The sequence below is a fragment of the Panicum virgatum genome, chromosome 3N, assembly GCF_016808335.1.
Source record: "Panicum virgatum strain AP13 chromosome 3N, P.virgatum_v5, whole genome shotgun sequence".
Lineage (NCBI taxonomy): Eukaryota > Viridiplantae > Streptophyta > Magnoliopsida > Poales > Poaceae > Panicum > Panicum virgatum.
Window position 1 is genome coordinate 37758565 of NC_053147.1, and position 16079 is coordinate 37774643.

General features: G+C 42.4%; 1 protein-coding gene and 1 long non-coding RNA gene across 2 annotated transcripts; one reads left to right on the forward strand and one right to left on the reverse strand.

Moving 5' to 3' along the window:
• The first annotated feature begins 5122 nt into the window (after positions 1-5122).
• LOC120665893 (CBL-interacting protein kinase 22-like) lies at positions 5123-6764 on the forward strand. Its single transcript, XM_039945611.1, has one exon. It carries the CDS (start codon positions 5317-5319, stop codon positions 6634-6636), a length of 1320 nt encoding a protein of 439 aa, XP_039801545.1. The 5' UTR covers positions 5123-5316; the 3' UTR covers positions 6637-6764.
• Positions 6765-8756: 1992 nt separating this feature from the next.
• Positions 8757-9934, reverse strand: LOC120668151. Its single transcript, XR_005672260.1, has 4 exons — positions 9736-9934; positions 9364-9434; positions 8980-9125; positions 8757-8838 (listed from the first exon to the last, which is right to left on the reverse strand). It is a non-coding gene; the product is annotated as an uncharacterized LOC120668151 (long non-coding RNA).
• Positions 9935-16079: the final 6145 nt, after the last annotated feature.

The window sequence follows — 16079 nt, forward strand, 5'->3', positions numbered from 1 at the left end:
AGAACCATGAAGGCACAAAAGATGCTGCAAACGAAAGATATCATGTTCTCATTGATAAACTTAATAGCTTCAAGCAACTTGATCATGAAAATGCCGAAACTATGTACTCACGGTTGAATATTCTTGTGAATGAGATTAACTCTTTAGATGTGAAGAAAATTGAAGATTTGGAACTCATTCGCAAGATTCTTCACTCACTCAGAAGGCCGGACTATGATTTGGTGACCACAATTCTATATGAGAAAGATATCAACACAATGACACCAAATCAAGTCCTCAACAAGGTGATCGCCCATGAGCTACGTCATGATATCAAGCCAAGAGCGCCACCTTCTTCACCAACACATAGTGCACTTGCATGCAAGCAAGTCAAAAAGTTGAAGAAGATGGCCATCAAAGGTAGCTCAAGTGAAGAGGAAGAAGAGGAGGCATGCCGAAGCTCCTCAAGTGATGATCAAGAGCCAATGAACCCCTAACTTTACAAGCAAGTAAAGAAGATGAAGAAATGCTTGAAGGAAATCAACTCCATGGGATATGTGGTCTTCCTCAAAGATGGGCCACATCATCAACTTATGAAGGTTGAGAAGAAGTTCAAGAAGAACAAGCAAAAGAAGGAAAAGAAGCCCAAGCATGAATCATATGCCGTATTTGGTGAATGGGTAAGCGGTGGTGAAGAATCAAGTGCAAGTTCAAGTGATGAATCAAACAAGAAATTCACTACTCGCATGGGATCATCATCCAACACTTGCTTTATGGCCAAAGGTATGGATAACGATGTAAGTGATGATGACTCCGATTTTTCTTCAATTGATGAACTTCTTGACCTTGTTCATGAGCACCAAAAAGTCATTAAGAAGCAATCAAAAGAAATTAAAAACCTTAATGCTCTCAAAGAACTAAATGCTTCTCTTGCTACAAATTTAGAAGATTTGATGTGCAAATTCAAATTGTTTAGCAAGGAGTATGAAGAGCTCAAATTAAAATTTGAGAGCATTAATGATACTAATGACTATTTGGAAATGAAGCAAACTATCCCTTATGCAATTCCTATCTCTAGGGTAGATGCTTCAACTTCTTGCATTGATTTAATTGATAATTCTTGCTCTAACCCTTGCAATGAGAAATACAATGAGAATGTTGTTGTAGAATCATGTGATGATCACATTGCCAAGGAGAATGATGAGCTCAAACAAGAAGTGGAAAGGCTCATGAAGGACTTGTATAGATTGAAGGACAAAGGCATAGAGAGCAATGTCCAACCTTCTCAAGATAACCATGAAAACATGGTGAAGAAGCTTGAGAAGGGGTCCACCGTGACTTGCTCAATGTGCCACAAAGAAGGCCACAAGTCCAACAAATGTCCTCAAACAAGGAAGAAACTTCCGGATGAGAAGAACAAGAAGAAGCTCACAATCAAGAGTTCTCTCATCTACACCAAGCCCAACCGAAGGAACAAAAGTAATAGCACCACCTATATGATCAAGAAGAAAAGAAATTGCAAGGTGGTTGCTCACAAGGTTGTGAAGCAAGGTTGGAATTGGAACCACTCCATTTGGGTTCCCAAGGATGTCATCACCAACTTAAAGGGGCCTCAAATGGTGTGGGTGCCAAAGGAGACTTGAAGCCCAAAGAACAGCTTCGGGGGATTTGGAGGCTTAGCTTACAAGTTGAAGTGAATGTTCAAGCCAAAGAAGCTAAGCTAAATACTTGGTCATTTGTTGCCCAAGTCCCCCATAAGGTAATGGTATCTAGAATTCAATTCAAGCATCATGTAGCTCCATTGCTTTTTGCTAGGATAGTTGAATTGCATCTCCTAGTGTTATATATGGTGGGTTGCTTGTGTCATGATTCTAACCCATGAGCAACCTACATGGTTTGATAAGTGTGTAGAAAGCTACACAAGGTTACCCTTAATGGTACATGGATTTCATAAGGTATGTTCTTCATATGTGCACCATGAACACAAGCTATAGGGTAAACTTTCAAATTGTGTCAAAATCAATGTGCATACATTTGCTTGGTGATTCAAACACTAATCGCACACATTTAGGGGGAGTTCACTCTATGGCTTGTGATTTTGAGACTAACATGTTTGCTAGCTTATCTTTTGTAGTCTCACGTGGAGTTAACACTCTAAGAGAATGTTTCTCACGATCAATGTGAACAAACAACTCTATAAGAGTGGTTAGATAAATTGTGCTTTCATGCATATTGAGCCATGCTTTATTGAACTTAAATGCTCATATCTAAGTTCATAGGCTATGTGCTCATACATTTGCTTAATCTTGGTGTACCAAGTGACCACCTCTTAAAGTCTTTCATTTGGTTACAAGTCACTTTCAAATTGGTACATGCAAGGTAAACTAAGTTGTCCCCCGGAGGTATGCAAGGTTCTAAAATTCTTTCAATTTGTATCTTTGCCATATCCTAACTTTTTTAGAGCTATCTCTGTGCATGATATGATCTAAGCTCTCTAGTTATAACATCTAGTTGTGCACTTGATTTTCACATCACCATATTGTGTACACACTTATGGAGAGTTTAGCTCATGTCATGCTAGTTTCATGATTTTGTGATCCACCGTAGTAAAATTTTCAATTGATATCTTCATTGATATCATACAATTAGATCATAAGTCATAGAACTAACTCTCCAGGCTACTAATCTTCTCTTGAGCTATATTGTTTTGCAAGTTTTTTTTTATGCAAGACCTTTTAGGTGATTTGATTCCAAAGGGGGAGAAATTTGGATCAAAGCAAGGCATTTTCTCAAAAAAAGAAGCATATCCCAAAGGGGGCGAAATGTCAAGTGAATAAAGTCATGAAGGAGAAGTAGCGAGAAAGGGGGAGGATCAAAGGGGGATCATTGTTTTAGGGGGAGGCTGAGCCATCATTGGATGATGGTCAACTTCCAAGCAAGCGTAAGCGGTTTTCAATTGATTTCAATTGGTATCAACTGGTTAAATCTGTCAATTTTTGCAAATTTATGCTTGCTTTGATTGTGTTGTCATCAATCACCAAAAAGGGGAGATTGTAACGAACATGGCACCATTTATGCCATTTCGAGTGATTTTAGTGATCGATTAACAACGCAATCAATGGGATTAATACTTTTGTTATGTGAACATTTCTAGATCCAGGGATGAAGTAGAAAGGCCATGCAAAGCAAAACACGAAGAAAGAACTCAAAGAAACGATGAATTGGACGAGTTATACAGAAACCTGTTGCACCGGTTGAACCGATGCCTAAAGCATTGGTGCATCCGATGGTTGTCGGATGATCCGATGGCCTGGCTTTCGATGCAAGTCTTAGCGTCTCTGAAGTTCAAGTGAAGATCATGAGAGGCACTGGTTGAACCGACGGCATCACAACAGGCATCGGTGCATTGGGCATACTATGTTCCAGAGACGATGTCAAGCGCCCTGTAGAAGATCCTTCAGCACCGGTTGAACCGGTGATGCATCGGTGCATATCATCGGTGTAATGACGTCAGCAGAAGAGAAGAAGGCCAACGGCTAGTTGAGTGTTGTGAGTGACCGGTTTAATCGACGGGCAAGCATCAGTTCAACTGGTGGTCACTGTGTTAGCTGTCAGGAGTTCAATGGCTACTTCGGGTCTTAGAGTGACCGGATAAACCGACGCTACCCCTGTCAGAGGCATCGGTTCATCTGATGATACGCAAATTTTTTGCTGCCCGTTGGAGCAACGGCTCCACGACTTGGAGGCCTATATATATGGCATCCCCCGGCCATTTGAAGCTTGATGGAGTTCCTGAACTTCCCACACATACTCAAGAACACCTCCAAGCCATACAAGAGCATAGTGATCATATCCTTAGCCCTTAGCACACTTTGAGAGTGTTGTGTAAATGATTAGCTCTTAGTGAGTGAGATTGCAAGGCCTTGAGCCTTTGTGCTGTTGTTCTTAAGTAAACCAAAAGAAGAGCTTGGTGCGCCGGCCCCTTGGAGCTGTGAAGCTCGCCGACAACGTCATCGACCCTCCGATTTGGTGTGGAGCGGCAACGACACTTTGTGCGAGGGACGTGGAGACCGCATCCTTTGTGGAGAAGCTCTTTAGTGGAACCCGGGGGCAAGGTGACCGTGATTGTGTTCACGGAAGAGACTTGGTGGCCGAGTAGCAATACTCTTAGTGAGTGCTACAAAAACGTGGATGTAGGTGTGCCTTTGTGGCTAACCGAACCACGGGATAAACACCCCCGTCGAGAGTTTGCTTTCTCTTATCCCGCTCTTCAACCTTCCGCATTTCATACTAGCAATTTGTGTGCCTTTATTTTCATAGAGTAGTTTCTTGATAGGAAAGGCTATAGGTTGCTAAACTCTTTTGTGATATGTGTTTCACACTAGAACAACCATAATTGCACATCAAGATAGCATGTTTTAGTTTAATATTGTGCAAATAGTTGGAGCCATAGGTCTAAGTTTTTAATAGTGTCTAATTCACCCCCTCCCCCTCTTAGGCTAGAGCGCTACTGGTCATTTCACCCCTAAACACAGCATGCCAATAATGCCAAAAAAATACGGTGGTATAGTAGTGCCGTAGCTGAATGGCTAAACTAGTGTAGCATCTATGCTAAGACAAAGTTAAGGTACACTTTCGATGAGCTTTTGTGCATCCTTTCGTCATGTAAGTGGATTACTTAAAATTGTTAGCGCAATTAGTGACTCGCTTGCACGCGTACTTTCTACGATTATATATTCTATCGAAAGGTGTTAGTGACTGTACTGTATTTGAAAAATTCAAATTATTTTCCAAATTAAGTCTCTTGTCTTTTATTAGAAAAGGTTATCGATATCGCTACATTTGAACACGAGGTAGTTGGTTCCTTTGGAGCCAACATTACTGAACAAATCGCAAAAGGACTATTGAAACTGGAAGTTTGAAGTTTTGATTTTCTTCTTCTTCCTTTTGTTTGCAGTTTTTCTAGTGTATACTGGCTGTTGTAATCATGATCTGATGCATTCTCAAACCACATGTTTCAAGCCGGAAACATATCCATTATAAAGAAAGGGAGCAGTATTTGTCGATGCCATCGTCATCATAGAAAATTTAGTAATTGATCCTTTCTTGTGGTCGAACCAGGACAATACATCTGGACTATGGAGCGTACAAACACTCACCTCCTATATAGACACGGCTACTTATCAAACCAAGATACTTCACCTCCCTTTGAAATTGCAAGTTCCAACTCGTTTTTTGGATGAAGCAAGTTCCAACTCTCTCCCACAGCCATTCTGCTAAAGCCGCAGCTAAGCGCGCGTGCAGGCTCCACGCCACCAGTTCACCTCGCCGCCGGAGATGCCACCTGACGGCTCATCGGCGGCCTCCTCCTCCACCGCGTCAGCCGAAATCTACACGAAGGTCCTGCAGGGCCGGTACGAGCTCGGCCGCGTCCTCGGCAGGGGAGCCTCCTCCAAGGTCTACCGCGCGCGGGACGTCCGCACCGGCGTGCACGTCGCCGTCAAGGCCGTCCGGAAGCCGCACCACCCGTGCTCGCCCGAGGACGCCGCGGCGGCGCGCCGGTCCGTGGAGCGGGAGCTCGCGGCGCTCCGGCGCGTCCAGGGCCACCCGCACGTCGTGCGCCTCCTCGACGTCCTGGCCTCCCGCACCACCGTCTACCTCGTGCTCGACCTCGCCCGCGGCGGCAGCGTCCAGTCCGCGCTCGAGGAAAGGGGCCGATCCGACGAGCCCGTGGCGCGCCGGCTCTTCGCCCAGCTCGTCTCCGCGCTGGCGCACGCGCACGCGCGCGGCGTGTTCCACCGCGACGTGAAGCCGGAGAACCTGCTCCTGGACGAGCGGGCCGACGTCAAGCTCACCGACTTCGGGCTCTGCGCCTTCGCCGACCGCCAGCTCGGCCCCGACGGCCTCACGGGCACGGCCTGCGGTTCCCCTGCCTACGTCGCCCCGGAGATCCTCCTCAAGAAGCGCTACGACCCCGGCAAGGCCGACGTCTGGTCATGCGGCGTCGTGCTCTTCTCGCTCACAGCCGGGTACCTACCGTTCAACGACGGCAACCTCATGGGCATGTACCGCAAGATTTGCTCGGGGAGGTTCAGGTGCCCCAAGTGGTTCTCCATGGAGCTCCGGTCCCTCATCGTGAGGATGCTGGATCCGGAGCCCAATTCACGCATCAAGCTTGGGGAAATCTTCGACCACCCTTGGTTACACTACAAAGATGGCATCATGCCGTTCCCTGTCGCACCAGCTGCTTCTTCTCATCCTACTCCTGAGGTGCTGAAATGGGAGGCGGAATCTGAGCTAGCAAGGGAGATGAATGCATTTGATATCCTTACATTCGCATCAGGGTGTGATCTGAGTGGGTTGCTCGGGACTTTGACGGATCGGGTTCGATTTGTTGTATCGGGTATAAATGCCAGGTCAGTGTTGAACAAAGCTGAGGAGCTTGGGCGAGGAGAAGGGTTCGCGGCGAGGAGGAAAGAGGAAGAAGGGTTCGGAGGGGTTCTGTTTGAAGAAATAGGTGGGAAATTCATAGCGCAAGTTAGTGTTCATCCACTTCATGATGACATATTGCTTGTTGAAGCAGAAAGAGCTATCAGCGAAAAAGAACCAAAATTTTGGGAGGAACTTCAATCAAGTCTTAAATTCTCAACAAACTGAACAAGAAGACTTGATATTCAATATATTGGTTTCGCTAACATTTCTATATTCTCAACAAACTGAATATGAAGACATATATATTTTTTGATCTTTATTGCCTGGTTTTACATGATCAATGATGTTACCAACCTCTAGTGTGCGAGTCTATATCTGGATATTCAATATTGGTTTTGCTAACAATATTTCTCTGTGCTTTTTATGCGCACATATAATGCATGTAGGAGCTTGAAATAAATCAAATAGACTGACATATATGGTTCAAACCTTAGGTTTGATGACATGCCCACCGATAGGGAGGTACCTATATTTAAGTCTCATGGTTAAGGAGGTGCCTATATTTAAAGACAATGCATACATTATGTAGCCTAACGGGAAGATACCGAAATTTATTCAGCAATAATATAAAGATACCAAATTTTATTTGGTGTAAAAATAAATTTGTTGTGTCGAACTCTTTTTAGGCCACTTAAATATCCTGAGTAGTCTGCCTATTATGTTTAATCACCTGGTCCGAGCCCAGCCTTCGCTCAAAGCATGTATGGGACTTTTGTCCCTTGCCTAGCGTCGCTTAGTCATGACTGAAGACTCGAGGTTTCACGGATTAATGTAGTTGCTACCCGAGTAGATTAACGAGGTTTCACGGAGTAAGGTAATTGCTACCCTTGTAGATTAAGGACCGGTTAGAGAAGACAACAAGTGCAAAAAATAAGTAGTCGACGTTGCAACAAAGAAAATGAGCAATGAGCATAAAAGTAGTCGGCGAAGTGTAGCTCTGGAGGGTAATTTCGTCAAGAGACATACATGAATAAGTAGTCGGCACATCGGCCAATCTTGTGGAGAATAAATTGAAAAAGTTATAAGTGACTTAGCTTAATTTGTGGATGATTTCTTCATAAAGCCGACTAGTCGGAGTTGATTCCGACTAGTTATTGACCGCAAGAACTCATCTCCGAGGTTAGTCGAGACGAGTAGTCGAAGTCAACGGCGACACATTGGCGTCGCAGCGCGAGCTGAGATCGAGTCGAGTACTCGAGATCATTGCTGTGATGCGAGCCGAAGTTGATGCAGTCGAGGTCATCACTGCAACACGAGCTAGAGTCGATGCAGCCGAACATCGATGAAGTCGGCCGCTCAAAGATCTAATCTTGAACTCGACGAATTGATCTATTGGGTGGTGTGGATATTTTTGACGAAGAGATCCTTCAAGCTCACCTGACGATCTCGATGATCTGCCCCACGGTGGGCACAACTGTTGGTGTTTTTACCGCCAACCTACCCAAGGGATACCCAAGGTTGGAGATTGTTTGATGGGGGATCGCCGGATCTGGAGCTTGATGGTAAAAATGAGGATAGAAGACACACAGATAGGTTCGGGCCGCCAGAGTAGCATAATACCCTACATCCTATTTAGGGTATTGTATATTGCGTTTTGCGCTTACGTGTTGAGTTGATGTGTCGATCTTGGTACCCATCCCCTCCTTTATATATCCTAAGGGCGGTTTACTAGTCGGTTACAAGGTAGTAGTCCTAGTAGCACTGCAAAAAATCTGTTGATCCATAACGATTAAATTTCGTCACATATCACTAAAAAACCGTCATAAAACAGTATCTATGACGATCTCAAATTACGTCATGTATTGAGCGTCATAGATTACACTTCGTGACGTTTCTTAAAATTTTGTCACGAATTGCTTTCCATGACGTTTTGAAACCGTCATAAAATATCTCTGGGCCTCCGAAGCCCAACCCAAGCCCTTTTTCTATGACGAAAACAAACGTCACAAACAATATAATTTTCGTCACAGATTCAATTGTCATGTCACACATTGATGATGTGTCCATTGACATGTCCGATGACATGGCAACTATGTGGTTTGCGATAATGATGCATCTGCTGACGTGTCCAATGACATGCACCAAATAATACAATTACACAGGTTTCATTTATGGCCCAATTCAAATCCAGTTAACTATAGGTCAGGCCCATGTGACATGCAATACAATTTCACGGGTCTTTTTACAAATTTGATACAAATCATATGTACATACCCATTAACTATCAGCATACACAATTAATTTACACATTACACATGAATTTCATTTTGACGATTTAACTTTACAGTCTGACACTTTCATCACTGTATAGTCCATAGACAATCTCTAGCTTCAAGTCTTCAACCCTCATGCTTCAGCAGGATGACACTACAAGAAATAAACCTAATAGCAGGTCAAATTACTAAATTACCAAGGAACATGCATGCTTAAATTAGATAGCAGGTCTATCCGTACAGATTAGTAGTAAAAGGTACTGTGGAGAAAAGTGATCATTCGGTGATAACTTACCCACAGGCCACAGGGGTGCCAGATTGATTCACTACAAACCGATTCACCGCAAATTGATTCAACAACTCATACAGGGATACCCAAGTGCTTCCCTGCTTGCAATCATTTCACCAATTTTTATGGCTCGTGCATCTTCACTTATAAGCCTGAAAACCATCATGATATCATAAGCAATATTTAAATTGGAAGAATGACTATAGCTCTGTTTTCAAGGCGTCGCCTAGGCGAAAAGACGGTTCCCCATCGCCTTGCTTAAGGCTCGCCTTAGTCCGCCTAGGCGTCGCCTAGGCGACTGAGCGGCTCCCCATCGCCTCGCCTCGCCTCGCCTTACCGCTTTAAAAACCTTGGACTATAGTTGAACAATAAAAAGAAAAATCATCTCACCAGTTAGGGATCAGATTTTTACAAGTGGGCAAGGATGGACACTTCAGTTATTTTTGCCAAAAAGATAGGTGCTGCAAAAACAACTTCAAATGTTCAGACAAGACAGCGTTTATGCTAGAGCAAATTGAAACATTCTTCCACTAGTAAGGCAAAAACTGAAATTTACAGATTCAATCATGTGTTGTAATTTGTAATAGGCATTACATCTATCGGATTTAATCCAGCAAATTGGCAGTTGGCACAATGTGATTAACAGATATTTCATCGAATACTTCAAGTGCAAGATGTAAAAAGCTACTTCTCATATTTAGGCAGCAAACAATGACTCAATCTCCAAAAGCACGCACCAAAGGGGGATAAGCAGGCCCTTACCTTGGGCGCTAGAAAAGCCGGCCACACGCATGGGTGCTCCGATGGTCTAAAACCAAATCGATTTGGGGGACATCAGTAAACAAATCGGAGAGAGAGAGAGAGAGAGAGAGAGAGAGAGAGAGAGAGAGAGATGGAGTTCGATGGCACCCGTTCCATTTCTAAATCTTATGGAAGGGAGGCAGATCTCACCTGCGGCTGCTCGATGCACGGGGGCCGGGGAAGGAGAGACCGGGTAGTCGGCGATGAGGCGCGCGAGCCCCACAGGCTGCCACGTCCCATGCCGCACGCTGCCGCACTGCAAGCGAGTCGGAGGAGCAGGACGCGAGAGCAGCGCATGGAGGAGCAGGGGCGTGGAGGTAGCCGACTTACAACGGCCGCCGCCGCCACGGGCGAGCGCGGATGCCGCGCGGCACAGTCGCCTCAGGCCCTGCCGTTGCCGTCCCGGAGACCGGTGGAGCTCAAGCTCGTCTGGCCGTAGGGAGCTCGCGCACTCCCCTAGCTTGTGGACATGGGGAGGTGCGTGTAGATCTGAGGTGGAAGGGAATGGTTCTAGGAGGGGAGTGGAGGCGCCAGCGCGGCGGTGCGGAAGGGATGAAGCTTAGGGTTTGTGGAACTTGGGTATACCATGTGAGTGCGTTCCTAGCCATTGGATCAAGTATGGATGGTCAGAAATTATTGGGCCGGGTAGGCCCAGACAAAAACGCTCCATGTTTATCTCAGTTTAATGTTTTTCTTTTTCTTTTTCCATTTAAAGCACTATTGTGAACAAACTTGCAAAACAAAATGTCTTGAATACCGAATACACTTTGGAAATGTAATAGAAAATATCAAAGTTGTTTTTGCAGGAGTTTCAAGATTTTATAATAGATTTAATATTTTTTATCATTTAAATAAATTTTTACGTGTTTATCGAAAGTAATTCAAGTTGAACTATGTATAAGTCCAAAAAGATTCAGAAAATATATTTAGTATCATATATTCCATTCTAGTCCATATCCTAGAATTGGATGAAAAATTCAATTGCCTTCTTGAAATAATTCAATTTTTTCTCTGAGTTACCATATAATAATTACAGTAATATCTAAATCTAGTCAGAAAATTCTATAAATTGATATGACAATATATTTTTAGTTTATTAGCTTGCCATAAAAAACTTAAATAGTTTATGTAAAGTATGAACATACACTGTACATAAAAGAATACATCTCTCTCGTAGTTTCTTATAACTTAAGTGAAACTTTGAGATTTGAACATGTCATAACAGGTTCGATTCTCTTCTTTGCCTCTTTTTATTTTTAGCTACAAAACATGAGGAGCTGCACCTGCGCAACATGGAGAGAGGGAGAGATGAGGCCCTAGAGACAAGGGAAAAATCAGCTCTTTTTATTTTTAGCTCCAAAACATGAGGAGCTGCACCAACGCATGCCAACAGGGAGAGAGGGAGAGGTGAGGCCCTAGAGACAAGGGAAAAATGAGCTAAGCCTTTTTTTAAAAAATTTACTACCACCTGGCCCAAGAAAATATTGAGATTGGTCAGATTTTTTCATGACAAAAATAAAGGCGGATTTTCCTTTGCTATAGAAATTCATAAAAAACTAATGAAATCTGAATTTAAGCTTGTACAAAATATTATGTAGCAACTTGAATGCATATGTGAACTTAGTCTTACGCTAATTCGTACGTTCATGTTAAAAAATTATAATGTATTTTCTTTATCACCATTATGGTTTGAGCATCATATCAAATTCGTGACGATTTCTATTTTCATTCTATGACGTTTTCAGAGGTATGTCACGGAAACTAAACCCAAATTAGATCCCATATGGGCTTTTTGCAAATCTGTGACGAAAATTCATAAATCGTCATAGATCCTGCCTGTTTATGACGGTTTTCATAAATGTCACAAAAAATTCGTCATGGATCAATGGATTTCTTGTAGTGTAGGATTACTGGACATGGTCCAGGTACTTGGGGATCTATCCCTCGCAATAGGGTAAGATGTGCGTGCATGCATGTATTTATAGGGTGAGTCTATGATCATGTGAGCATAAATTTCTACATTGTATGTTGAAAAGAGTTATGATGTGGATAAAAATTCAAACATATATATCTTATTTTTCATATAAGCAATCACTTGCCTTAATCTTTTCCCACAAATACCCCTTTTCCCACAAATACCCAGACTCCTTATCCTGCTACTCTTTCCCATATATTACTAACTTGTCTAATAGATCAAACTTATGAATCTCTTTAACACAAACCTACCAAAAATTGTTTCTATTAACATTATAGCTGAGCTGAGTATTTCATCAGTCCCTTGCTACCAAAAAATATCTGTCTTGATGATGGAGACAGACAACAATCATTTTCAGACATCAAATATTGTTCCTTTCTTTTTCAACGATGTGTTGACTTCCCGTCCGCCAACCAGGTAGTCTGATAGCTATATATAAGGTTTTCTATGTGTAGCGAAAATGGCCTCTCATGCCATATTTCAATCTAATGTTTTGGCGATTGATGACACACACAACACTTGGACTAATGTGATTGTTAAGATGACTATTCTCAGGCTTTTAGGTTCAAGTGATGACAAAGAGAAGAGAGGCGTAGCAAGGCCCGAAGGGCCACCCCTACGGGGGTTCCGCCGTGAAGAAATTCAATACACCGGTTGAACCGACGTTAAGGAAAATACACACGCCGGTGTAATTGTCCAGAAGCTGGAAACTGAAGATACACTCACCGGATTAACTGACGTTGAAGAAAATGCATACGTCGGTGCATTGCCAAATGAAGACCGATGAAAATACATACACCGGTTGAACCGACGATGCATCGGTCAATTGCATCGGTTCAGTTGTCCAGAGAGGTGGTTTTTGGAGGAACGTGAAGAAGTTACAATCACCGGTTAAACCGACACTAATTTTACATACACCGGTTGATTGCATCGGTTAAACCGGCGATACACCGGTTAATTGCTAACGGCTAGTTTTTCAAGTAGCAGTTTACGTACACCGGTTAAACCGACGATGGCTTTGGAGGTACGTCGGATTAACCGGCGTTAAGCGTTTTTCTGGCAGCTTTTCTCCAACGGCTACATTTGCTTGGGCTGCCTATATATACTCCCAAGGCCGGGTCATTTGAGTGTGCTGGAGTTCAAGGAAATATACAAGAGCTAAAGATCATCTCCAACCACCATAGAGCTTCATTGTACATCATATAGGCTTAAGCACACTTGTGAGAGTGCTTAGTTCTTGTAATAGGGATTAGTTCTTGCGAGAGCTCCCTTGAGAGAAGCCTTGCTGCGGTAAGCAACTTGTGATCCGTCGTGTGACCCTCCGTCTTGGTGTGGAGCGGCAACGACACTTTGTGCGGGGGAAGAGGAGGCCCCTTCCTTGGTGGAGAAGCTCCGTAGTGGATTTCGGCCGGGTGACCGAGAGAGACGGTGGCGGTGCACGAAACTCGGTGTCTTGTGGGCACTTGCCTTTGCTTGCCGGCATCGCCATTGGTGGCGTAGTGCAAGACGGTGATCGGAAGAGCCTCGGTGTCCCGTGGACGTAGGCGTTTGTGCCGAACCACGTTACATGACCGTGTCTACTCGGGAGTTTGCATCCCTCTTGCACTTACCTCTTTACTTACCGCATTACGTTTCCGCATTTACTCTATCTTGCGTACCTTTACTTTCCTAGTTAGTATGATTAGGATTGACTAGGTTGCAAGTCTTTTTAGGGTAAGTAGAGAGTAGCATAGATAAACCTTAGTCATAACTAGCATGTATAGGACGTGTTAGGTTTATCTTATGCAAGTAGTTTAAGCCCTAGGTTAAAAAGCGAATAGCGACCCTATTCACCCCCTCCCCCTCTAGGGTCGGACACCCCGGTGATCCCTACACTATGCGATAGACATCCAACAAAACCCTTCTTATACACTACTGGAAATACAGCCTTCGGTCCACCACAAAAATACTGGATTAAGTTCCAATTGAGTTGGACCCAGTCCAGTAATAATGCTAGTATTAGGACAAGGTCTAATTCCTACCTATATATATATTTGTGGTGGAGCGAAGGCTTAGAAGGCCTTTAGAACAGGGTGATAAACATCAACTGGTATACTAAAGTCTATATTCACATTAGCATTCCAGTCAGATTCGCTATGTAGGTGAGATGGTGAGCCCGGTACGCGTGAGGCAAGAGGTCCTGAATTTGAATTATACGCCCACATGCACGCATATTCTGCATGGAAAATCACATGACTTGTAACTTGCAAGGTAATTTTAGTACTAGTATTTATACCAGTTTGGATCCGGTATTAATAAGGTAGTAGTGATAGGAACGGGAGGCTATTATTGTGCTGACTGGTTCATGACATATCGTTCAAGTTATGAGGAAGGACTACAATGCAATACAAATATCCGGGGAAAGGAGTAGTCAAGGTGAAAATAAGTTCTTTCACAAAAAAAAAGTTGAAAATAAGTTTCCCCATAGTTTCTTCCTGCAATGTTTTTGTTTAATGAACTAGCTAGTCCATCAACCCATGGTCCTGCACAGGTTAATAAGTTTTTAAGAGACTTTAGAAGTTAGGAACATTATAAATAAATCTAGACCCTGAGAATACTTATCTTTGTTCGGTCTATTTCCTTTATATCCTAACAAAGCTCGATACTTGTCTTTTCTGATTGTGATAGACTGTTACCAATTACTCTAGTTTCTCATCCATGGTCATAATAGTATTTCCCCCTTTTTGGATTGCACCTTTATGTATATTTGACATTTATCTCGTTGAAACCTTAGCTTTTAGCTCTGTGTTTGCCATGCAAATCAATAGGATAACGACATTGTTACACATATACGTGGCTGGTGGCCTATATGGCATGGATATATACCCTAGAGTGAGTTTTTCTGTATTAATAATGGCGGAAGTAGGTATATTAGAAGCTTATATACGAGTAATTTTGGATATTTTAAATGAAAATATAAGTATATTAGATGCAGATGGCTGCCTTTGGTACAAATATATGCAGATTTAGGATTACATATATATTTAAATTATTTTATAACAATGGCAGAGGAGGTAAATATAAATGCAAATTTAGAGGGTCACTTTAAATTATTTTTTGATAATAGCAAAGGTAGGGGTTTATTCTAAGTTTTCTTAATAACATAGAGATGGGTAATTTAGCAAGATACTCCCTCCATTTCAAAATATAGGTTGTTTTGACTTTTGTAGATTTATAATGTTTGCTATGCACCTACATATAACATATATCTAGGTATATAGTAAAATCTATGAATCTAGAAAAATCAAAACAATGCAACTTACGTTTTAGAACAGAGGAGTACAACTGTAAGCCACCACACGGGAAAAACAGAGAGCAGGGTCGGGGTTCATCTTTTGCCAGATGAGTTCGATTTTGAGTAATAGGTGTTGAACTCATCACCAGCTTCACCAGGAGCGGCGGGCTTATCACTCTACCACTGTGGCATGATACAGATCAAAGATACATGCTCCTATCTAGTCGCTGTGGCACATAATTTAATCAGATTAAAAACGCCATTCCTTCGTAAAACGACTGCCACGCGTGCAAATTGAATAGTCAATCGTGTACTAATAATGCTGAGTAGATGTATTGTCTAGACGTACTACAGAGTAACAGGACAGAGTGTTCATCAGCAAATCAAGGCAGCCACGTGATGTCGCGCTCTGCCGCATCTGCCCCAAGAATCTCCAAGTGGACCTAGCACCAATAATACACTTACCTATGCAAAAAGTCCCCTTCACCCAACCAAATAGTCATTACCATGTGACGGATTGATGATGTATAGAGAATTAGAGATTACTTGGATGACAAGAAGGCCACAAATGATCTAGTAAAACAATGATGCATGGCTGGTTTGTATCCTTTATTAAAAATAGTAGAGTTGGCCAAAAGCTATATGCTTCTTTACATATCTCCAGTATACTATCTTCCTGTCCTGTTCTTCTCTATTTTCTTTATTATGACTTTTAAGAAAAACAAAGACACACTACTTACTTTTTTGTAAACCAAGCTGATACATACATAAACATATAAAGGCTATCAATTGAGCTATTGCCTTCTTCTAATTTTAAGGTAGTGATTGAGGTGCAGTGGAGATGGTTGCGCATCTGTCACCAATTCAATTCAGTATTGCTTATGAATCAAAGCAAGAGACATTTTGATACTACTCTCTCGGTTCCAAATTATAAGTCGTTCTAAGAATCTTGGAGAGTCAATATTTTTTAAATTTTATCATATTTATATAATAAGATAATAATATTTATGATACCAACTAAATATCATTAGATTCTTTGTTAGCTATATTTTCATA

What these genes read in the sequence shown, in the direction of transcription:
- LOC120665893 (XM_039945611.1), top strand. Translation starts at nt 5,317, where the DNA reads ATGCCACCTGACGGCTCATCGGCGGCCTCCTCCTCCACCGCGTCAGCC.